The sequence below is a fragment of the Gouania willdenowi genome, chromosome 6 (assembly GCF_900634775.1).
Source record: "Gouania willdenowi chromosome 6, fGouWil2.1, whole genome shotgun sequence".
NCBI classification, from domain to species: domain Eukaryota; kingdom Metazoa; phylum Chordata; class Actinopteri; order Blenniiformes; family Gobiesocidae; genus Gouania; species Gouania willdenowi.
Genome location: NC_041049.1, coordinates 22,207,890 through 22,233,744, shown reverse-complemented (window position 1 = coordinate 22,233,744; position 25,855 = coordinate 22,207,890). Strand labels below are relative to the sequence as shown.

Below are 25,855 nucleotides of genomic sequence, written 5' to 3'. Positions count from 1 at the left end.
AAATGTAATTAACCCCAACCCTGAGAGAGGGTCAACATTTTTCCTTGATTTTGTCACAACTTGCAATGAAAGTTTGACATTGGGTCACGAGCCCATATGTTTGCTGTGATTGGATTGAACTGATTTTGAATGCAGTGACGAACTTTACCTGCAGGTTGAGCCGAGCTCCTTTGGGCAAATCCTTGATCTTGATGTTGAACTCCAACCAGCAGTTCCACAGCACCTCTTCACTGAAGCTTTTGGAGGTCGTCCTCTCCTTTGGTCAAAGTCAGAGTTCAAAACCAACACATAAGAATTGTCTGTATTTTATTTGTAGGAATGATTTAAAAACAGCCTGAGATTTTAACTTTTATACATTGGTATATTAAACATCTAAATTGTATTGCATAAATTGCATTTGTGCATCCCCATATAACTATTGATCAATGGATTAAAACGAAGAATGTAATTTTTCTAAGAGCTGTCACGGGTAAAGTGTTTTACAGTCATGTTTTGTCCTAGAACTAATTTACTAAAGTCTTACTTAGATTTCAACTTTGGAATAAACTGTCTAAAAACTGAGGAACTCAATATTTTTGCATGTATATAATAAAACACTAAAAACCCTGTTGTACATGTGAGATCGAGACATGTATTGTTCTATTACCGTTTTTATTATTGTGTACAACAGTGTGTAGAACCCTATTGTAATGCACCTAGTTTTTATTTTCATTGTTTTTTATAGAGGAAATGAATGATGATCACATTTTTGAGGGCCTAAACATGTTCAAAAACTCGTGAAAATTTGTACGCATATTAGGACTGGCGAAAAAATTTGATATTTGGGGGAATTGCACATGTGAATGGCAAAATGACTCAATAGTGACCCCTTAAAAATTGTATTGACTCCCAGCTTGGACTGGTGACATCATCACTGTGGAACTTCTGGAGAATTCTGACATCATCACAGAATTCTTCAGTGTACTGAAGAACTATTACTTCAGTACACTGACGATTTGTCTGATCTGGTTAAGTGCTGTTATATCTTTCTACCACACTAACACAACAGGGTTCTCACCTGGAATTTTAACACAGCATAGGGTGATCGCGAGCGAGTGCGAAGCTTACGATATATATTAAGAGTTTGATAAAAAAGTGAGTTATGGTTTAACCCAACCGTCATTTATAGCCATAGCGCCACCTATTGGTAAAAGGAAATCATAGGCATTATATTTGCTCAGATTATTGCAGGAAAGTTTGTGATATAATCCTTGAAAATGGTCAGCTACGTCTCAACACTTAAAAATTTATGCCACACCCCACATGCAACACACCTCAACGTGCGCCACGTCCCGACACGTGTGTTTGCAAGGGCCCGTTCAACGCTGCTTGCAGCTTAAATTGTATTTGTAATTGTATGTATTTGTATTTTCTGTTTTTGCTATTGTACATTTTTTGTATATATTTTGTTGCTTTTATTTAGGGACCCCTGAAAGACTAGCAACCACTACGGTGGAAGGTAATGGGGAACCCAATAAACAATAAACAGTGTTGCTCTGCTGACCTGTGCTAGAAGCTGCTGCCCGTGGAAGATGCTGGCCTCGATAAAGACAATCAGCTCTGGTACTTTTGGCAGAGCTGGAATATCAATCCCCAAAACCTTCACCCTGAACTTCCTGTTACAGTCCCACATAGAGATGGTGAACACGCGCTCATGATCCTTCTCCTCAATGGTCAGTTGCTCATGGGTGCCTGTTTTGGAAGATTAGTTTAAAATGATTTGTGCTATTTATGCCACACACACAACTCTCAGTTTAACTGTTTCACCTGCTACTCCAGTGCAGTCGTCCACCTGAGCCCAGTCCTCCCTCTGAACCAGGTCCATAGCAGGATCAGGTGGAGCTGTGAGGACCAGGTGGATCTCCTCTCCATTCTTCAGGCACTGACGGATCCAGTTAAAGTTCTGCAGAGGTCTCTCTCCGTACAGGTACTCCTCTCTGTGATCACAAACACTATCAGAATCCGGTTTGACCCAGTAAAAGCTTTCTATTGGCCTCTTGGATCCATTAAATGAAGTTTTGCTTTGGAGCTTCTGCTTCTGTGTGCTGGGACAATGCTTTCTTTCATATGAGGATAGAGTGTTGATATTGGATGAAGACAATAGCTCAATGATTGCCTGTATTTGCTCCAGTGGATATATTTTTAAAGCTGTAGGGGATGATAACTAACCTATTTTATAACACATAGGGGCGGATTCACTAAAGGTTCCCTGCTCCTGTTTTCCATGGACTAATAAGAGCAAAGATACAGGAACTGACGGAGCAGACTCATTAAATTAGGGGGAAAATACAACATTAGGTTTTAAAGTTTATCAACCAGCACTTTTATGTGTTTATTTAGTTTTCTTTATTATTGAATATTTGTGCAGCAGACAGAGAAGTCTATCTGCTTCCAATTTAACACTTCAATGTCATTTTGTGCATCTGTGCACTCACCTCTCCACGTTAAACGAGCAAAATGTTCTTTTAAATAAGGCGGCCTCAACCACGTCTACATGCGCACCTATAAGTGCCGCAATGTTAATGAATTCCCCACAGCAGGTGAGGAAACAGCGCCACCTAAGAATTGAGGGATGCACGTGTTTTACCACCCTGTATTTCAGATCTTAGTGAATCCACCCCATAGTATAGTCCTCATGGATCAATAAATCAAAGGTATTCGTTCTGCAAAACGGGATAATTTACTCCCAAACAAATGGCGAAGGTTGAAATTGCCGCCCACAAAAGAGTTTTTTTTTTATCTCCCTCACAAGCATTCTCATGTAACTTGAACTGCGGAAAAAGTGCATTGTGGTATTGGCGATCTTGTAGAAGAATGCAAATGAGACGCCAAAGAGTAAAAATTTAATGACAGAATCGGCACGAAAGAGATCGAGGACATTTCAAAGGATCCAAATTGGTGGTTTTGCCACAACTTATGTGAAATGCCTCACGTTATTACCTCACTGTGATTTTCAAAGTTATATTTCTAAAATTTGGGAAATGGTTTATCTTCCTTCTTATAGTGATTTCTTCACCAGACAATGAAGACAATGATGCCATTTTTGCTGTGCTTTGTTTATGGTGTTCCCAGTGATATGACGTCATTCCACGAGACATTCAATTCCGGCCGTATTTGGGTGTTTGTGTGAAAAGCCACAAAATAAAATAAACTACTTTCAATCTGTGAAAACACATAGAAATGTGTTGGGAAGTCATTCTGGCATCAATAGTGGATGAAAACAATCTTTATATGGAATGCAATTATAGTCAAGAAAATGTTAAGGATCATCACCAGCAGCTTTAAAAGGAGCTAAGGTTTACATCCTGGCATTTAGTGTGAGAACTTACCTGCCACACACACGCAGCACAAAGTCGGACTCGCTGATGTTGTCAGGTATTCCCAACAGAGCTCGTTTATTGGCTGTCTTGGTAAAGAAGCTCATCAACACCTAACCAAGTCAAACAAAAAAAGTACAGATAATGACCCTTACCCAATAATCAGGGTTAACTATCAGCATGTCTGTCTATATATCCATTTTGATTTTTAGTATCAACAATTATTATTTTATTATTAACAAATCCAGTACATTTTATTGTGCTTTGATGAGCCTTAAACTATAGAAAATATAAAACACAACATGTTTGGTACTTGCTTGCCATTGTTATCATGATCATCTGTTGTTGTTTTCTTTGTATTTGTTTTATTTTGTCAGTTTTTCAATCTCTTTCTCTCAAACAGAACATGCATTTTTGCTTGTTTGATTTTCGTAGGTTAGCATTACAAACATTTAATGCTCCTGTTTTCCTTGGGGTACCTGTGAGGGGGTGTCATTGATGGAGACTTTGATGGTCTGACTGGCTGTGCTCATGTGGATCACCAACAGAATGTGACCATTGTTGACCTGAATTAGACAGCAATAGAGAAAACAATGCAAATAAACCAAAAAAAGAGTGTTTTTTTTATTTTCTTTCTTTCGATTCAAAATTCATTTGAATTAAAATTCAAGGCATAGTTATTTAAAAGGGTCAAAAATGAATAAACACAATTTTAAACAAAACAAAAAATATGTTGTGTGGTTGGAATTTGTAGTTTTCAAAGTAAGAGCGCGTAAAAGGACATGTTTTTATCTCAATTTTTCAATTTGAAAATCCAATAACCAATCATTTTTATTTATTTTGTTATATCCTTTTCTAGATGTAAAAATCCAATGACAAAAACCAACGCTGAACCATTTGAAGATAGACGTTAAAATAGATCAGATAACATGATGAGCATGGAAAGCTAAACACAGTATGCCTCAGCTGAATGTGAGGATGATGCCCGTTTAGCTACTGTAAATATGAGAAATACAGACAAACCTTGGAGAGCAGGTGCTTGGGAAGGGGCTTACAGGTGACCCAAGGGTCCATGGAGTACAGCCTGGGGTCTCGGTCCAGCAGCTCAATCCGTCTTGGCGTCAGCAGCTTCCTGCGTGTAAACTCTAGCTCGTCATCGTGGACGTTGCTGACATCAGTAACGTCGTAACCAATCAGGTAGTTCAGATCGCGCTGGTACTGCAAGGACTCGTCTGAGGGCTGCGGACAAGGAACCAGCTGGATCCGCCCCACATCCTTCTTAAGGGCTTATAAAACAAAAACAAACACTTTTCACACGCCAGCACACAGGTGACTTGGTGGCTTTGACTCTGTGTCGGTCAGCGACGCGTACCTCGCCAATAACGAATGCAGTCCAACGTCTGGAAGACCTGGTGCTTGTCGTAGATCTCACAGACGGTGCCTTTCTTCTGGTAGAGCAGGATGCAGTGGTCGGGGGAAAGGCGTTGGTAGAAGTCAAAAGAGAGGTTCAAAGTCACAGCCTTCAGCCACACCTGAGCTTTCACCTGGAGACGATAAAATAACCAATGGGCCACATTTGAAAGTGGATCCCAACAACTCTTATTAACTCCAGGCCTGTCTAAGACCTTCTGTTTTTATCAAAAATCTTTGAGAAAGTGGTCTCAAGTTTTCTCTGAAACTATTGGCAGTAGCTATTCGTACGGTTGCCGTATCAATATGCCAACATTCTATTAATATGCAGCATCCCTATTTGGCCAGTTTAGGTCATATGACAGGCCAGCCATTGGCCAGTTTAGGTTGCATGATAGGTCAGCCATTGGCCAGTTTAGCTCGCGTGACTAAGATTAAACCTTACCCTAAACCTAACCCTAATCCTAAAAATTGTTGCGAAATTGGGTTATATCATAACCCTAACCATAAACCGAACCCTAACCCTAAGACGCTACGTACTTGTACTTCGGTACTTGTACTTTGTACACAAAGGGTGTCCGTACAGCAACCGTACAAATAGACACTTTCTAAACTATTTGTCCTTTAATCTCTTTGACTCCAGTGATTGATGTCATATCTGTCAGAAAGATCTCAAAGGATTTTATTTATTAACGTGTTCCCTGAGTCCTGTAATGTCAAGCAGGGGGTCCCACAGGGGTCTGTGTTGGGTCCATTGTTGTCTTCCCTCTATCTGACACTGATTGGTCAAATTCTTTGTTGTTTTTTTTGGGATCTGTTTTCATTGTTATGCTGATGACCTATAGCTGTACATGCTGTTGGTTCTGCAAGGTGTATCTGACATGAATATGCTTCAGGCGAGGCATTTAGCTGTTTGGAGTTGATTATCTGCAAATTTCCAGCTGTTGAACTTTGCCAAGACAGAACTGATTGTTGTTGGACCTGCAAGTTTAAATCAGCAGTCAAGAACCTTAGTGTGCTCTTTTACCAAACTCTCTTATTTATTCTTGATACAAAAGAGGTGACTAGATTGGCCTTTTTTCATCTTAGAAGTTTTGCCAAGATTAGAGCGATTCTGTCCTTTCAGAATGCTAAGGTCCTTATTCATTTGTTTGTGTCATCACGCTTAGACTACTGTAATGTGCTTCTGTCTGGGCTACCCAAAAAGAGTTTTAATGGTGTACGGATGTACAGAACTCTCTGGCTTCAGTAGGTATAAGCATATTACTCCTCTCTTCACTGGCTATCAGTTCAGGTCAGAGCACATTTTAAGACACTGATTTCAACATATAAACTGTAAATGGCATTGGCCCATCATACTTGCCAGGGTTGGGGTCAATTATATTTGCAATCATGTAATTGATAATCAATTACAATTATAGCATAATTGTGATTGTAATTGAAAAAAAACTGCTGCTGTTTCAATCGTAATTGAATTAGAATTGACTTGACAGAAAAAGTGTAGTAATTGACATGGAAATCCTATAAAAATTGTCAATTATAATTTGAGAACCACGGAGAACCATGTTACAGTTCTATGGCTACACATACGTAGTTAATGATCATTAAAATATGGTTCATTTCAAGTTTACATGTCACTTTTCTTGAGGACCATTTTACTATTTCACCAATTAGGAAGCCTAACAATGTAACCAAAATATGAAAAACAAATCAGATGATAGTTAAAAAATGTTGTATATTGTAAAGCTGATTTAGAACCGACCCATTGTCATAGATGCTAACAGAAAGCTAACAGAAGAGGAAGATTACGTTTTATGTGGTTATTTACTAAAGGCTGTTATTGTGATTAATTGTAATTGAAATGTAAAAAACAAGAACATAATTGTAAAATGTCAGTCACTGTAATCATAAGTGAGTTGTAATTGAACATGAATAAGTGAAGATGTAATTGTAATTTAAAAATGTAATGATACTTGTTAAATCTGTTGAATTGCATCCGTATGTTCTAACTCGTAGTTTGAGATCCTGGGGTCCGTAAAAAGGTCCATAAAAAGACTGCTGGGGAACGAGCGCTTTCATTCCCTGCTCTAATGCTATGGATCAGTTTACCTGCTGAAATTAAGCTGGCTCCCTCCAATGATGTCTTCAAGGCAAGGCTAAAAACCTTTTTGTACTGCATCTAAAATCTCCGATTTAAGTGCTCAGATAAGTTTTTGTTGTTTTTGTCCCCGCCCTCAGGTGTTCCCACCATATACTGACAGTAGAAAATAACTGAAGTGAACCTGAATTGTAGTATTCCACACTACAATAAGTAATGATTCGTACTGATAATGTATGGGATCAATATCAGTATCGGCCATTACTCAACGCTGCAATATCGGTATCGTATCGGAAGTGAAGTTGTATGTTGTATCGGGACATCCCTTATTATTAGGCCCGAGCGCCGCGAGCTGACGAAGGGCCTCTTGCTCTCGTAGTGGCCACACTACGAGGGAAGGGGCGGAACCTATGCGAACGCCACGTGCCAGTCAGAGACCAGGGACGCTTGTCATGTCGTAGGCAAAAATTCAAACAAAAGTCAATCGTACGCTTCTCTAATTTCTGGCTATTTCGGATTTTAAAAATGCAAAAAATTTGAGGCGCTAGTGCCCCAAAGTATGCCAAAAATGCATTACGAGATAGGAATTGCCTAAAAAATTATTTATCGTAGAATCAGGGAACGGATCTGGATAAGCATAATGCTTTTTTCTGTCACCCTTTCCGGCATGCAAAAGGACAAAAAAAAAAAATGTGTGATTCTGCTCTGAATGTCAAAATGAATTTTTGTGATTGCATCCATGTCGGAAATGAACTGAATAAATAAATAAATAAATAAATCATGAAAATTGACACATAAGTAGACCATGACAAGACAAGTAAAAAATATTATTACAACCATGCCAAAAAATACACAGAAAGTCCAGAATCTTGAATTGAAAATTGAGAATTGCAAAACTGCAAAATTGCTATTTTCGCTCACGTTGTGTTTTAACGCATTTCTCCAAGGGCGTTTCACTGACGGGATTCAAAATCGTGGGAGATCATCTCGAGAAGTGGGACACCAAAAACAACCATGGATTTTTGATAACTTTTACGGCGGAGCTATTAATTGTAAAGTAACACAGAGGGCGGAGCTATTAATTGTAACATAACACAGGGGCGGAGCTATTAACTGAAACGTAACAAAGGGGGCGGAGCTATTCATTGCAAGGTAACAAAAGGGGCGGAGCTAATAACTGTAACGTAACACAAGGGGCTGAGCTAATAACGAACCTAACATAACAGACGGGACGCAGCTATTAATTGTAACGTAACACAGGGGCGGAGCTATTAACTGTAACGTAACACAAGGGCCGGAGTTATTAATTGTAACATAACAAAGGGGGCGGAGCTATCAATTGTAACATAACACAGGGGCGGAGCTATTAATTGCAAGGTAACAAAAGGGGCGGAGCTAATAACTGTAACGTAACACAGAGAGCGGAGCCATTCACTGTAACTTAAAAAAGGAAGCAGAGCTATTAATTGTGACGTAACACAGGGGGCGGAGCTAATAACTGAAACGTAACAAAAGGGGCGGAGCTATTAATTGCTACTACTACTATTACTAATACAACTCCAGCAATGTTCTTGGATGTGTTAGTACAACAACAAAAATCATAAATATGTCTAAGTTTATATCTCAAGAGTACATTTCTGTCTAAAACAAATCAATAATAAACAAAGGTGGCACGGCGAAGACGGCGCAGCAAAGGCGGTGCGGCGAAGAAACAAATGCGGCGCGGCGAGGGCCGTTTATCGCCGTTTGCGGCTATATTTATTATTATTATCATTATATCTAACCAACCTGTTCCACAGTCCAGTTTCCAGCCACCTCCAGCTGCAGAGAGTCGGGACCGCTTCCACCATGTGAATTAGTGGGCAGGATAAACTCCACAGTGATGTGATCCATGGAGGCACAGGAAGGAGAGGTGATGGCCTTCTTCCTCCTTCTCCTCCTCCTCCTCGTCAGGCTATCTTCTTGCAGGAGTTCAGGTTCTTCGTCACTCACCTGCATCAGCTCACTGTCCATCGCCTAGCTACAAGGGAGAGCTGATATTAGTCACTTTAATCCAGTCTGATGAAAACCTTTAGGCCTTTAGGATCCTAAATTAATTGTGGTGAGCTTGAGTTTAAAAATAGGGAAGTCCCATTTCCTCCAGTTTCATTTCAAGATGGCCAGACCAAAAAAACGTGTTATTTAATTAAATGAATTAAACAGAGATGGATCATCGATAGATGTAAAATATTACTCACAGCAAACAGATAATCTGCAATGCATTCAGGCTTGACCTATGTGATGTAGACCCTTTAGAGAGAACCATATTTCATCATGTTTGAGAAAGTGCTTAGAGTTGATATTCAAACTACCAGATCTCAATCTAAAAAATCCACTACGGCAGAGGGTCTCAACTGGGATCCAAAACACCTCCCATTATACCAAGCTGCAACCTAAATCAAATGTTATGGTTAAATGATCAAGTTTGCAGTATATGGTGAAAAAATATGAGCTGTTTACAAGTATAATACTGGAAGGCCACATTTGAATAGTAGGTTTATATTATAAACTAAAATGTCTTTCAGGTATAGATGATATCGGAAGAATTATTCTCCTTTAATTTCAACTAAATGCTTTTACTCAATATATATGAACTGCTTCTTAAGAACACGATGAAGGTGGCAGTGCAATTTAAAAAGAAAGACCTACTGAAAATGAGTCTGCGACTGCTATACCCAATTTTGAATTAAATTTCAAATTAGAATCCTCTGTAAGGAATTGAAATCATGCCAAGACCTCACAAACACACGACACATTTCATCCATGAAGCAACAATTCACATACACATTATTTTCAGCCATGTAGATCCGCACACAAACACCATGTTTAGTAGTTATTTTTTGAAGAAATGTTTCTTTACATGTGTATAACAATCTGCATTTGTTTGATAGGTACGTTTCTTATCTTCTTCTTCTCTTTTTTTTTTTTTCAAAAGAAAATGCGTAATTGTCTGTTTTTTTTTTTTTTTGTTTCTTTTTTTTTTGTAATATGCAAACCACACTGACTGTGCGAATTTTTTGTTTAGTGTGTTTTTGACAACTGTGACCAACTCAATTAAAGAGTTAAGAAATCAGCAGGTTTTATTTTGTTTTGTGCTAAAAACCACAGCACACCTTTAGAGATGTTTTGTAGCCTAGATCACAAACATGTATTTAAACTTTAGTGTGCTTAATTAAAAAGTAAACTGATCCATTCCTATAAACTAAACTAAAATATTTATTTAAAATTAGTGTGCTTAATTAAAAAGTAAACTGTACCAATCCCATAAACTAAACTAAAACATTTATTTAAACTTTAATGTGCTTAATTAAAAAGTAAACTGATCCATTCCTATAAACTAAACTAAAACATTTATTTAAACTTTAGTGTGCTTAATTAAAAAGTAAACTGTACCAATCCCATAAACTAAACTAAAATATTTATTTAAACTTTAATGTGCTTAATTAAAAAGTAAACTGATCCATTCCTATAAACTAAACTAAAATATTTATTTAAACTTTAATGTGCTTAATTAAAAAGTAAACTGTACCAATCCCATAACTAAACTAAAATATTTATTTAAACTTTAATGTGCTTAATTAAAAAGTAAACTGATCCATTCCTATAAACTAAACTAAAATATTTATTTAAATTAGTGTGCTTAATTAAAAGTAAACTGATCCATTCCTATAAACTAAACTAAAATATTTATTTAAACTTTAATGTGCTTAATTAAAAAGTAAACTGTACCAATCCCATAACTAAACTAAAATATTTATTTAAAATTAGTGTGCTTAATAAAAAAGTAAACTGATCCATTCCCATAAACTAAACTAAAATATTTATTTAAAATTAGTGTGCTTAATTAAAAAGTAAACTGATCCATTCCTATAAACTAAACTAAATCATTCTTGGCAGGTCGGGACATTACATGTGTCACATGATCAAACGTCATCATAATTTCTCTACTGCTGTTTTAGACAGAGGAAGCTTTGAAAAAGCAGGAAGCTGAAGTTAGTAATAACTAGTAACTATTAATATAATAAAGGTACATTCAGACACGTTTTTATCACGTTTGACTCTACATGTTTGATAATAAATAATAAAAAACAGTGTCTAATGATGTATAATAAGCCGCTGAGTAACGGTACAGACTCTCATAAAGCCGCCCGAGTCTCCGTGTCATGTAAAGTCATGTTTAGAAATGCTGACTCACCATTGAACGCAGACAGATATCAAACCCACAGCTTTGGACAAATATTCCTGCATTTAGGTTAAGTTATAAACGACTAAAGCTCAGCACAAAACGATTATTTAAAAAAGTTTGAGTGCAAGTGCCGGAGGAAATACTACGTTTGCGTCAATTCTTAAACGACTGTCAACACCTATTTTGACGTTTTTCAAAGTAAAACCTTTTCAAAATATAGAAGCAAATGAAAAACTGAATTTTTTTCTCAAATAAAAAAAAACTAAGAGTTCAAAACGTGTTTCTAAACGTGTATCCTTAAATTAAAATCTACTGTTAAGTTTATTTCTCCACTTTGAATGTAGTATTCACGGCCCTTTACAAGATTCTATTTCCTTTGTTATGTGTAACTTGACTAGTTTGAAAAAGACACCTGGCAGAACTGGAGATTATTACCCTCTAGTGGTCGTTTGGGTAAACTGCAGCGTATACAATTAACAATTAAACAAATTAATGAATACAAAATTACAAATAAATAAATATTATTCATTGTGGCGTAATTTATATTTCTTGTTTTGAGTTGCATTTTTGTTTAATTCTAAGACGCATAGAGCTGACACACAGAAAAAAACATATTTATGATCATTATATTGTACAAACAAAAAAATATTTAATACTTGTTTTGTACACACAATATATTGTACAAACATAATATTATATTGTGCAAACAATATACTTATATGTACAAACAATAAAGTATACTGTACAAACAATATAGTATATTGTACAAACATAATATGATATTGTACCAACATAATATGATATTGTACCAACAATATGCTTATATTGTACAAACATGATATTATATTATACAAACAATATACTTATACGTGCAAACATTAAAGTATATTGTACAAACAAAATATATAATACAAACAATATACTTGGATGAACAAACATGATATTATATTGTACAAACAATATTGTATATTGTACAAGCATGATATTAATAAACGATAAATAAATAAATAAAATTCATTGAAACGTCATTTCTATTTTTGTTTTTAGTTGCATTTTTGTTTAATTCTACGAAGCATGGAGCTGCCACATAGAGAAATATATTTTTGATCACTATATTGTACAAACATGATATTACATTGTACAAACAATATACTTAGATTGTACAAACAATATAGTCTCACGTTTGCACAATATAATTATATTGTTCATACAATTTAATATGTTTGTACAATCTATTATCATTTTTGTACAATATACTATATTGTTTGTACAATATAATATCATGTTCATACAATATAATACATTGTTCATAATCATAATATAGTGATCCAAAATATATTTTCCCCTGTGGCAGCTTTATACTTCTGTATAATGAATGAAACGTATGGCTAACATACTGTATATAAAGTGCTTCTTAGTGGTGGTTGTGTGGTTCGTTGAAGTCCTGTAAGCACGTCGTTGATCTCTGACACTCCCCAGTTTTACTGTTGTTGACGATAAAGAAGGGGAACAGGCTGACACACGACTGACCAATCAGAACACAGACACATAATGATTGCCACCCGCTCTGACCAATAGGAGTGTCGTATGACACTGTGTTTATGCCAGCCCACTTCTCCGTACAAGGCGACTGTTTTGGTGAGTCAAGGAAAAGTTCATTGAATTTGTGTAAGCGTTTTGAAACGTATATTTTCATAAATGACTCCACGCTTTGAAGGAATGTGACTTTAGCTTTGTTAATGAGTTCCTAGGAGAAGCTGTCATTGTGTGTTAATGGTGGGAAAGACAGTTTTTACTTCACTCCGTCTACGTTAGGCTCCTGTGTTGACGTTGCACTGATCTTTAATGTGTGTGTGTTTTTTTTTTCGATCGAGAGCTCGTCCAGCTGTTACTGTGTACTCACTTCTTTATTCACAACCGTTTATAACCTATGTTATCGCTTGGTAAAGATACATTCTGTACGTTTTTCTTTGGTTTTGTCGAGAGATTATTTTTACCAGCTTCTTTTCGTGTGTGGGTTCTCTGTTTGAAGCCGCGCTACGTGTAAAACTAAGTAAAGTTGAGTTAAACCTACTTGCCACGCTTCTATTACAGTATTTGCTTCTGTTCACGGGATTTTCGAAAGCTTTTTGTTTCTCTTTTCACTGTATTCTCGCTGCCCTTGACTGTTGAATGAATGGACTCGTACTGCGCACGCGCGGGCAAGTTTCTAAACAACACAACGTCACATGACAATAAGTCTCCTCACCTTATCCAAATGTTAAAACTGAAACTCTGCTGTGTTTGTTTTTTTACTGTAGCCTTACCCCACGTGACCTCTACCATTAATAACCTATACATAACAGCTCAGGAGGGATTACATTTCACTGTATAGTAGAGGATGGTAGGTGACCTCCTGCTGTTATGGAAGAGATGATAATGACTTTGATTCTACATACAGTAACTGAGGTTAGTCATGAGAAAAGATGCCAATGTGTTTTATATTTATGGTTTTGAAATATACCAGACATGGGTTGGGGTCAATTACATTTTACAGTTACAATTACCCATGTTTAATTACAATTCCATTATGATTACAGTGACCAGCAATTTTTTCCCCAATTATAATTACATCACAATATTTTTTTTTTTTTTAATCCTCAGAAATTACTATTACAATTACGTTCTCAATTACTAAAATTAAATTGCAATGAATCACAATTACTGAGCCTGAAATAAATAACCTAAAAAAGTTAACCTTCCTTTTGTGTTAGCGTCTCTTATGCTAACGGGTCCTAAATCAGCTGTAAAATACACTAAAAACAATACCGTGTATATGTAATCTAATTTATTTCCTACGGTATCTATTGGTTACCATCCTAATCAGTGAAAATATATGTTTATAATATTTTTTTTTTAATGGTAAAATGTGGGAAAGCTTGATATGAAATCTGTTTTAAATATTGTTAATTACAGATGTGTAGAACTGTACATGGAACTATAACGCCGGTTTCCCAGTTTTACGTTAAATTGTAATTTACAAGTTTCATGCCAATTACAATTACAAAGTCAATTATCTAAATTAATTACAATTTAATTATGATTACAACAGCAACAGATTTTGTTAATTACAATTACATCACAGTTACACCATAACTGACCCTAACCCTGATACCAGACGTGGGAAAATGCGGTCCGGGTCCAAATGTCCAAATTAAGCCCATTGGCCTAATTTCATGCGGCCCCCAAAGTAAACACACAAAAATGGGTCGAAAAAGGCAAAAAAAAAAAAAAAGGATAACAGAAATGTATAGAGATGAGAGACAGAGAAATTAGAACAACAACAAAAGTACAGAAAAATACACAAAATTATATAAAAATCAATAAAATGAACACAAATATCCAAAATGTCTCCAAAATGACAACAGAAACACACAAAGCAATAAAATTAGACAAGAAAACAAACATAAAAATGTACCACAAAGAAACAAAAAATACACAACACGCAAACCCTATGTTAGTGCTCATTATTCCGATTTTTCCACTGTGATTAAAAGTTGCCCATCACTAAAATAACCTGTGTGTTGTTTGTGCTCCAGTGACTGCTCATCATGGTGTGGGAAGTGGTGACCCCAGTAGTGAATGAGCCCGAACGTCACAGCCTGCAGGAGCCACTAGCTCAAACAGAGCACACAGGTACTCAGAAACATTACACTAGAATAAGAACCCATTTACAAATTAGAAAAATGTGTCTAATACAGAGCAATGCTCCAGGTTAAATGTTTGTTTCAATGTGTTGTGCTGAAATTAAAATATATACATGTTGATATTATTCAAGTAGGTAACGTTTCTTTCCATTTTAGCATTTAGCAAAACCGAAACAAATAAAAAGCCAAATATACTGTACATAGTGTTCTTGCTGTATGTTAATATGATCTATTTTCACTCATTGAAAAAAGGAAGTTAAAAAAATTAAAACAATAAGTGATCAGTGGGATACCAGTTCTTCTTAGTAGACACGCTCTCACTTATTAAAGCCAATTACATGCCTGTCTTGGTTGTATTGAATTATGGCTAATAATCAGTGTGCAACTATTGATTCTATTTGATCAAATATTATTTATTATTTAAAATATTTTCCACAATTATAAAACATGAAATAAGGAGTGATGTTATTAGTGAATGCATTAGACCTCGCGTTTATCAACCTTGGGGTCGGGACCCCATGTGGGGTCGCCTGGAGTTTAATTGGGGTCTTATGAAATGTCTAGTAATTGATAAATATTTATTATTATTATTTTTTTAAATTATAACACTTAAACATGAATAAATGTAAATATTAAATAGTATCTATATCTGTCTGTCTGTCTGATCTATCTATCTATCTATCCATAAAAGCATGGAATCTTTGACTGTCTGTGTGTATGTCTGTGTGTGTGTTCCTCAAATATCTTTGCAAACCAGGCTCAGATTGACCTGAGACTTTCAACGTGGCTGCTGCTTGGTTCAAGGGTGTGCAATGTGGGATTTGTTTGGACTGCAATGATATGGTTAATAAAATATTTCATTAAATTGTCTTAAATGTAGCTTTGTAATACAGCTCAATGTTGACAGGTAGTCATGGTAACTCAAGGATAAGTAGAAAGCTATGTGGAATCAACAGGAGTGACTGCACAAAGCTCTTTTAAAATCAACTAAAGTGGGTCTAATATCCTTAAAAGAACACCCCGTAAATATTGACCAGCAGGTGTCCTCAGTGAGCTACGTTTGTAACTAAGGTTATTGATAATAATAATAATGAAAAATTATGAAATAAAAATAGGCTTTCACAATATATACTGTATGTAGCCTATATTACAGTGCTAAATATTATGCTCTGCACAGTTCATTTAGTCGACGAGCTACAAGTTAGTCTGTTTATACAGCATGTGTGTGGGTGGGTTGGTATGTGATATTAATTTTAATAATTATAATAATGGTATTGTAAATATTATATATATATATACATACAGTACATGTAGAAATAGATATAACAAAATTGAGAGAAGAGAGGGAAAGTGTGTGTGTGTGTGTGTGTGTGTGTGTGTGCGTGTGTGCGTGTGTGCGTGCGTGCGTGCGTGCGTGTGTGTGTGTGTGTGTTAAGAAGAGCCACTGTGCAGTATACACTGTTTTACTTTGCTGTCTTTCATGTAAAATTGATTGACACTGTTTAGTAATTCCTGTGAAATGGTCTCAGTACAGTCAATAAATTCCAAATTTATTCAGATATCGTAATGTATCGTGGATGAAATTTCCCGCAATATATCGATTATCGCTGTATCGTCTTATCGTGATAATATTGTTATCGTAGGGGAAAAAAAAAAACAATATCATGATATATCGTATCGCAAGGTACCTTGCGATAACCAGCCCTCGTATATATGTATGTTATACTGTATGGTTGATGTGCATGTTAAACGGTATATAGAACTTTGTGGGCAGAATATGTTTTGAATATGTATTTTTAAAACTAGTAACATTAGTTTTCTAATGATTATTATATATTTTTTTTTTATATTATCTAGATGTTTTTCATGATGGGGTGGGTGGGTATAAGCTTTCACTTCAACCTACACCCTTTCAGCTGATTAGTTGGACAATTGAGTGTTGTTTGTTTCTGTTTTTTTGTTTTTCTGAAGACTGTCAAAATAAAATTCAAATTCAAACAACTGTTTTCTATACTTTCACTTTGTCAAATGTAAATCTATTAAAATAAAATGCAGTACAAAATATCAGCGATGGCACAACTTGTAACTAATCCTGGCTACTCTGTGTCTGTAATTCACTATAACAAACAAAAGAAAAAGATGTCTTTAGGGTCGTCAGAAGTTCTTAAGATCAAAAAAGGGGTCACGATCCAAGAAAGGTTGTGAACCCCTGCATTAGACACTAAGATGTGTCAGTGTTGTCATGGGTTGTGTATGCTGTAACTTTCAGAAAAGATGAACGCCGATCCACATCAATCACACAATCTCCTTCATTGTGATGAGCATTTCCCATCTTCCCCAGGCTTCCCAACCAGTGACAGTTTCGTGGAATATGGTACATATGACACAAACATGTTGGATGATCAACACTAATACAACAACAGTGTGTGAACATGACCCACTTCTCCCGCTCTATTTCTTTTTCCTTCTAGACGACCTCCCAGATCTCCAAGAAGTCCAGGAAGAGTCTGAGTCCGTGGCAGCTCCTGTTTTCCAGGTGGGGGTGGGTGTGTCACACCAGGAGCGACACACACACAGCGCACAGCCCTTGGACACACTCTGGCTCACACAGCTGGCTCACATTGCCACCGGCCCTCAGAGCCCTCTGCTGCAGGACTGGGATCACAGGAGGTAACTGCACTCTAATATAGCCTTATACATCACAGATGGGACACTTTTAGCGCGGCGGGGGCCACAAACATGGGATTGGGTGATCAGTGGGCCACATTATCAACATTCATGTGAGCTTTTACAGTGCAGTATTTGCCCCCTTCCTGATTTTTGTGAATATTTATCACACTTAAATGGTTTGGATCGTCAAACCAGTTTTAATATCTCACAAAGCCAACGAAACAAAGACATTATAAAATGCAGTTTCTAAATTATTTCCTTTCTTTTGGGGGGAGATTTTAATATTTTCTGAACATTTAAGCATGATAAATATGCACAAAAATCAGAAATAAAGAAGGGGAAAAATACTTTTTCCATCACTGTAGAATAAGCAGCATAAATACAGGAAAGAACAAAGGGTTTGTTGTTTTTTAAAGTCTATTTGTGTGTTTTTGTTGTCATTTTGTTTGTTTTTCTATTGTTTTGTGTATGTATTTTTGTAGTCATCTTGTGTGTGTGTTTTTTGTTTTGTTTTTTTTTTGCCATTTTGTGTGTTTTGTGCTTTTTCATTTTTTTGGGGGCCGCACAAAAACAGACTTGTGGCCCCACGCTACAGACAGACCAGACATGGACAAGTTCCAAAACCATTAAACCAAATTTCTATCCAACAATAATTGATATATAAGAAAAAAAGCTTTGGATGTAATCAGAAGTATTCTGTAAAACTGTAATGTAACATGGTTATTACATCTTGTGAGTAATGCTCCACTGAGATAAACAACTTTGTGCTCGTGTGTTTTACCATGTGCAAACATCTCAATTCCAGCCCAGCCTGTCCTAGCACCAGCACTAACCTGCATTCCTACGCACGGCCTCCTCTTGCTGCTCCTTACCTGAGCAGCAGCTCCCCATCAGCCAGAAGTGATCGCAAGACGCGTCGGCACGGCAGGGTAGGAATAGCCAATGTTTTGGTTCCCTCTAAAAAAAAAAGAGGAAGGAAATACACTTCATGTCAAAAAAGTGATTATTGACTGCATTTGACCGAGGTCATGGATCCCTGATGTCAAGGAGGGCGGGGCTTAGTGGTTACAAATCACTTTTTGACATAAAGGTGTTTATATCTTTTCCTTGTAGTCTCAGCAGGTTTTGGGTTTGGTGCCCTTTATGGGAGATCAGTCTTACCTCAGTTTTGTGTCTCCACAGACGAGCAGTGAACGTGGGCTCTGCTGTAACAAGCAGATCTTCTCAATCTGATGGTGAAGGACATGGGCTGGAGGCTTTCTCCTGTCCTCCCACAGCCTGGCACTGTTTCCTCAAAGGTCCATCACTCTCATATAATCATGTACATTTATATGCACAGCATCTCGTTTTACTTCTTTAGAAGAGTGACGTTTGAAATTGGATGAAATGCACTGTACCTTATTACCTTTGAATGCTCACTGCATTTTCAACATCATCAGGAACTCAGCTGCAGTTCCACAGTGACTCTGAAAGGATGTGGCAGGATGTGGAGGACGTGGCGATTAATGAGAATGACTCTGATGATGAGACGAAGGACAGATCCCTACAGGTGCTTTAAATGTGCAGCAGTATCAATCAGGGTTGAGGTTAATTATAATTGTGTAATTGCATAATTGGTTATTAATTACAATTATGATCAAATATGTTGCTGTTGTAATCGTAGTTGAAATGTAATTGAGTTCAGATAATTGACTTTGTAATTGTTATTTGGCATTAACATTCTATAAAATCTGTCATTTATTGACATTTATTGAATGTAATTAAATGCAAAACTGGGAACCCGTGTTATGGTTCTATGGCTTACACATGCGTAATTAACAATTATTAAAATATGTTTCATATTACGTTTACCTGTCAGATCTCTTAAGGATCATTTTGCTATTTAAAGATATAAATCGAGGGGTATACTGACACAAAAAAGGCTCAGATGCCGGCACCAAAAATATTAATACCAATATTTTATAGATGAGGAGCCTAACAGGTAACAATAGATTAAAAACAGATTGTGTGATGGATATTATTTCTGAGTGTATTTTACAGCGGATTTAAGACACGGATCAAAATTAATTCACTATCATATGAGATGCTAACAGAAAGCTAGCACAAGAAGGAGGTTACGTTTTATGGGCTTGTTTATTAATAGCTCAGTAATTGTGCTTAAATGAAATTGAACTTTATTAAAGAACGTAGTTGTAATTGATTTCAGGGGGGAAATAATAATTGTAATTAGAAAAAATGCTAGTCAACATAATCGTAATTGCGTTGTAATTGAGCATGGATAATTGAAGACATAATTGTCATTTAACTGATCCCGGCAGCATATTGTGGATTCTTCTGCCATTGAGTACTAAAGTGGTGAAGAAATCTTGCTGCAGCTCTGCTCTGTCATATATATATATATATATATATATATATATTTTTTTTTTCAGAGTTATGGCTCTGAGGGACTCCAGCTGGTAGAGCAGACAGAGGTTGTGTTTTTTGGTCAGGCTGTCCTCCAGCTGACCTTTGACCCCAGGACAGTTGGCTCCACCCCTGTGACCGCCCGCTGCCCACTTAATCACCCGTTCTACGTCCAAAACAAAGGTAGCGTTGCCATCGTCGTGCTACAAGTGCAAACATTAACAAATGATCGTACAAAGCTTCACCGTGTTATTCCCTCTGTCAGGATGGTCGTCCTTTTACCCAAGTTTGACTGTGAGGCATTATGGGATACCGTGCTACGACATGGAAGTGGGAGATGTGTGCCTTCCTCCAGGACACAGAGATGCAAAGGAAACCGATGATTCATCAGTCTTGTTATATTCAGAAGGTAATAACTGGCTTTCTCAGAGGACTTTGTGTATTTGTTCTTATCAATCATCCAGAACATCACAAGATCTGTGAGCCAGTGACTGTACAGCTCTGCCTGTGCCTGAACCAAAGTGTAATAATACCTAAAAAAAAAAAATGTAAAATATAGATTTAATCATGTCTAAGCTGTGATTATATGATTTTTTTTTTTTTTTTTTTAAAAAAACAACAATTTTGCATTAAAATTGCCACCTGCAGGGAAACAGAAGTACTGCCTGTCACCTTCTGCGCGATAACGTTTTCAAAAGCGAGGAAATAAATTCAGTGAAACAGCTTTTACAAACATGGCATTTGCCCTCAGTGGCTCAGCATCTTTCCTGTGATATTTGAGCATAGGTGCAAATATTTATTATTTCATGGTCAAGCAGGAATCTCTCAGAAACAACAGCATCCTAAAATCACAAAGCCAGATCAGTGAATGTTAATGCAGGACTTTCAAACGTTCAGTGGCCTTCAGAATGCTAAAGTCTATCAAGCAATATTATGAATGTATTTATAAAAAAAAGCATATCTGTTGCAACACATTGCACTACATACAATGTTAACCTTTTGACAGTATCTGCCTCTCTGTTGTTACTGTGAGGATAAATACATCCTCTTACTATAGTAGGATAGAGTATAAAGTGACTTTTGATCCTGCAGTGAGGAAATTTACTGTCATTACAGCTCAAGAAAAAAACCCAAAAAAACAGAAGGCAACACAGAATTTCCAAAAGACACCCGAAAAATAGTGCAATGAAGGATACAAAATACGACAGTACAGTAATAGAGGATATACATTAATAGAAAAATAATATAAAATATAGATTCTCATCCTATAAGAATATATATCTATACATATGTACATGCAAACTAACTCCAACAGTCTTTACTTACTGATTTATCATCTTACTGATTGTTGCTTGTGATAATAATGAAGGAATTAAAGAGATAAATGTGTAAAAAAAAAAACTCCAAATTAAATCTAATCACTCGCCTTTCTGATCTCAACACCAGTTTAAGGCATCACAGTGATGTTTTTTAAGAGGTTTTACACCAAATGTATTTTGATAAACTTCAGACAATGAAATGAAAATATAAAAATGCATCATTGATGATGTTTTTTCACATAGTTTGAAATTACATAGATGAAACAGTTGTGTATTTATCTTGTCCAGGTATGATTTCACTCCTCTGGACTCCTCAGCGGTTTACGTGTTGAGCAGTATGGCCAGACGGAACAGACCAGCCTCCCAGTCCACTGTGGAAACCATTACTTCAGAGAGACAATCATTAAAAGGTCTGTCCACTCCAATCTGTCACTATGCCTCTGTTGAATAAATGATTTGAAATGCATTTTAAAACCAACAGATGCACAACGGGCCAGACATTCCAACTCCACCTGTCACAAGTCAACCAAAAGCCAACATATCGGAGAGAGAGATGGTAACAGTGCCACGCCCATAAAGTGCAAGCGGCCGATGAACGCGTTCATGCTGTTCGCCAAGAAGTTCAGAGTGGAGTACACACAGATGAACCCGGGCAAGGACAACAGGTGGGCCTCAAAGCTGAGGATGAATTAAAACTGGTACAAAAAACTGTGTGTAGAAAGACTTTTATACCAGTGATATCAAGCATCGACCGGAAAAAGGTGGAGTGCCTTCTCCGGGTTGGAGATGAGGTTCTGCCCCAGGTGGAGGAGTTCAAGTACCTCGGGGTCTTGTTCCCGAGTGAGGGAAGGATGGAGCGAGAGATCGACAGGCGGATTGGTGCGGCGTCTGCAGTGATGTGGAGTCTGCACCGGTCCGTCATTGTAAAGAGGGATCTGAGCCAAAAAGCAAAGCTCTCGATTTACAGGTCGGTCTACGTTCCAACCCTCACCTATGGTCATGAACTTTGGGTCATGACCGAAAGAACAAGATCACGGGTACAAGCGGCCGAAATGAGTTTCCTCCGTAGGGTGGCTGGGCTCTCCCTTAGAGATAGGGTGAGAAGCTCAGTCATTCGGGAGGGGCTCAAAGTAGAGTCGCTGCTCCTCCGCATCGAGAAGAGCCAGATGAGGGTGGCACGGGCACCTAATTAGGATGCCCCCTGAACGCCTCCCTAGTGAGGCGTTCAGGGCACGTCCCTCCGGAAGGAGGCCCGGGGAAGACCCAGGACACGCTGGAGAGACTATGTCTCTCGGCTGGCCTGGGAACGTCTCGGGGTCCCCCCGGAAGAGCTGGAGGAAGTGGCCGGGGAGAGGGAAGTCTGGGCCTCCCTACTGAGGATGCTGCCCCGCGCGACCCGGAAACGGCTAAGCGGGAGAAGATGGATGGATGGATGGATATCAAGCATTGTATAACTCTACTAGAGCTCAACATTTGGGGTGCATGTACTTATCTGGCTTTATTAGCACATGAGCAGAATGTACTACTAGTGAAGCAAAAAGTATCACTTTAAACTAAAGAATGTTCACTAGTTGTACAAGCATGCAATTCTTAATATATTGTAAGTGCCATAAAACAGTGACTGTATAAAATATATATGAATTAATTTGTTGGTCTACCTTAGGTGTGTAGGATAAGTTTTCAGTGAAAGTGTCCCCAAACTTTTGAGACTTTAGGTTGGTTCTTCTTCTGTTGCGCAATTCTTCCTCACAATGTAAACGGTGAAGCGATGTATGGTACCGCAGCAAAAATGAATCAGCAAGTGGCCGTTGGCCTAATTTTATCATGAATTTACAACATCAAACAATGCGTCAACACAATTTTTTGTAGTCATTAGCGATTATGTTACTTACCTATTATTGTGGTTGGCACGAATCTCAAGACGGTCTATACATTTATTTCTATTTTTTTGTTTGCCCTCCCCTGGCAAGAATCTCAAACTCCGTCTGAGTACATGTAGACTAAAAAATGTTCACTAGTCTTACTATTAAGCCTTATATGCTAATAATGGAGCATGTGGACGCAAATTTAGGCTCTCCATTGGCTTTTGTTTAGTAGCCCTACTACTTCATTTGCATTAGTACTAGTACTACTAGTGAATCATTTGGCTTTATTAGTACTACTAGTAGACTTAAAACAGTCAACTATATTTCAAGTAGTTCTAGGAAACAGAACATTTGAGCTACTAGTAAAGGTTTTTGTTCTACTGGTAGACCTTACTAGTAAAGCAAAATTGTCTACAAGTAAATGATGATGTGTAGTAACTAGTAACACAAAATTGTCTACGAGTGAACAATTTTGTGCTATTAGTATTATTAGTAAAGCTTTGAATTTTACTAGTATTTTACATCGACTAGTACTAGCCTACTAGTAATACAACATTGTCTACTAGTAGGTGATTTTGCTTTACTAAGGTTGATTTGCACACTACAACACCAAAAATCTTTACTGGTAGAACATTTTTATCTATAGATAGATATAGGTTTGAGCGCCGTCTGTCTGTTCGTCCATCCGTCTGAGTTAAAGGGAACAACTTTTCTCAGAAACTGTTTAAGATAGGATAACCAAATTTTGGTGTGAGGCTTCAGGGTATCAACACCTTGATGGAGTTCGAAAATGAGAAGTGCATAATTATTTCTTCCTAAGTTATTGCCCTTGTTCCATTTTTCTTTACTCCGTTCAAGGTATCTACCTAGGGGACAGTTTTTCTTAGAAACCGTTTAAGATAGTTAGTAATTTTACATTCTGATGTCATAGTATTTTCTTATGTATACATATAAGTTAGATTTAGGACATTTAGGAAAAGGTTGTGAGTTATAATGAGAACCAATCTGGCGGGGGATGTTGATGACTATGTCTTCTTATTTTGTCTACTAGTACTACTAGTATACTCAAATGTCACTAGTAGTATTAGTAGACCAAATGCAAATAAGTAGGAGGGATTAAAACCAAATCCAGTATTTTGATTAGTTGTAATGCTTTCAAAAGCCAATGGCAAGCCTGGATTTGCTTTTCCCCGCCCCCTTATTAGCATATAAGTCAGTGTTTCCCAAACTGTCATAAGTGTACTAGTTGTAGTACTGAACGTTTTTCAGTGTACTCATACTAGTGACACTTTTTGCTTCACTGAGTATAATTTTGCTTCGCGAGTAAAGCAAAACTGATGTAGAAATGATGGAGTTCACATTTGAGCACTAATAGAGTTAAAAAATATCACATTTATGCTCGAGCCACTTTCCGTAGATGTGAGGGAATATTGAGTTTGTCTGAGTTTTATGCTGAGAAGGAAAATAAATGAAGTAGAAAAGGCAGTCATTTACATTGGGTCAAATATTTCAAGTGCTCCAGTTTGCTGTGTGTTAGGCTGGTGGTGGTAATGTTTGGGTGGATCAGTTTAACGCTGTGGGCTCGGTGTGTGTGTGTCTCAGAGCCATCAGCGTCCTCCTTGGTGAGCAGTGGAAGAAAATGCAAAGTGAGGAAAGGCGAACGTTCACGCTGCAAGCAAAGCACTCGCAGAGGAACAGAAGAGACTCAACCCAGACTGTTGGAAACGCAAACGAACCAACTCCGTAAGAACCAACACACGCAGACGCGTACGCACACGCACACAGCTCCGTTGTACAAACTGTTTCCACTCTGCTCCTTTTTCCACTAGGACTCTCAAGGAAATTAGAACTGGAGGATAACTGACAGCTTCACACACGGACCAACAACCTCTTCAAAGCGACAAAGGAAAAGACAATGAGATCCTACTTTTACACCTCATTGTAGCATTGAGTTTTTTTTCTTGATTTTGTCCGAATTTGCAATTTGCACAAGCCTTGTTCCAAAGTGAGCTGCGTTCTCCTTTGAAGACGCTCTTCTCTCCTCAGACCTATCCATGGTGCTACTCAGTGTTTCACAGCAATATAAAACTTGTATTTGAACAGGAAATAGAAAATGGCTGCGGTTTTGCTTGATTTAATCCAGAGTTTGGTTCTTGTTCTTTAACACAAAAAAAATGAAGAGTCAGGTTGGTTTATTTTTTATTATATGCGTGAAACAGTTGGAAGTTGTGATGCTGTCCTCTTTATGCCATTTGAGTCTGTAGCTATTATTGCAATAATACTGTGTGTAATGTAGTAAGAAATACATGCATGTAGGACTTCTGGCTACAAAAACCTTTACAAGTAGGACAACATTTTTGTTTTCTAGTCTTATCTTATTGCACGAGTAGCACTAGTACACTTATTAGTCGAGGAGTCGTATCTAATGCAAATAAAATTGGAGAGTTTATACCCAGATCCAGCATTCTGATTGGTTGTCATGTTTTCAAAAGCCAATGGCAAGCCTGAAATTGCATTTTCCCGCCCCGTTGTTAGCATATAAGGCTTACTAGTAGGAATAGTGACACATTTCACATCACTAGTAGCACTAGTGACATTTTTTGCTTCAATAGTAAAGTGTACTCATGCACTAGTTAACCAAAATGAAGTACATGTACTCAAATAGAGCACTAGAGCTTAACTATGGTTGATATCACTGATAGCAGCACATATGTACACAGTATGCTGACTAACCCACGGGCAGGTTAAGAACAACAATATATATATATATATATATACAAAATATGAATATAATATTTTGACCAATCAGAGACCAGTTCATAC

General features: G+C 37.2%; 1 protein-coding gene and 1 pseudogene across 1 annotated transcript in view; one reads left to right on the top strand and one right to left on the bottom strand.

Annotated features, from left to right (window-relative positions):
- Positions 1-11,246, bottom strand: part of pik3cg (phosphatidylinositol-4,5-bisphosphate 3-kinase, catalytic subunit gamma) — a 34,219-nt gene extending 22,973 nt beyond the window's left edge. The window contains exons 1-9 of the mRNA XM_028451320.1: positions 11,099-11,246; positions 8,653-8,884; positions 4,729-4,900; positions 4,380-4,642; positions 3,836-3,922; positions 3,369-3,469; positions 1,807-1,976; positions 1,544-1,731; positions 149-256 (exon numbers count right to left, since the gene is read on the bottom strand). Coding sequence (XP_028307121.1) covers positions 149-256; positions 1,544-1,731; positions 1,807-1,976; positions 3,369-3,469; positions 3,836-3,922; positions 4,380-4,642; positions 4,729-4,900; positions 8,653-8,877 — 1,314 coding nt within the window. The 5' untranslated portion in view covers positions 8,878-8,884; positions 11,099-11,246. The remainder of the gene's footprint in view (positions 1-148; positions 257-1,543; positions 1,732-1,806; positions 1,977-3,368; positions 3,470-3,835; positions 3,923-4,379; positions 4,643-4,728; positions 4,901-8,652; positions 8,885-11,098) is intronic.
- A 1,338-nt stretch (positions 11,247-12,584) lies between these two features.
- Positions 12,585-24,879, top strand: LOC114465814 (HMG box-containing protein 1-like; annotated as a pseudogene).
- Positions 24,880-25,855: the final 976 nt, after the last annotated feature.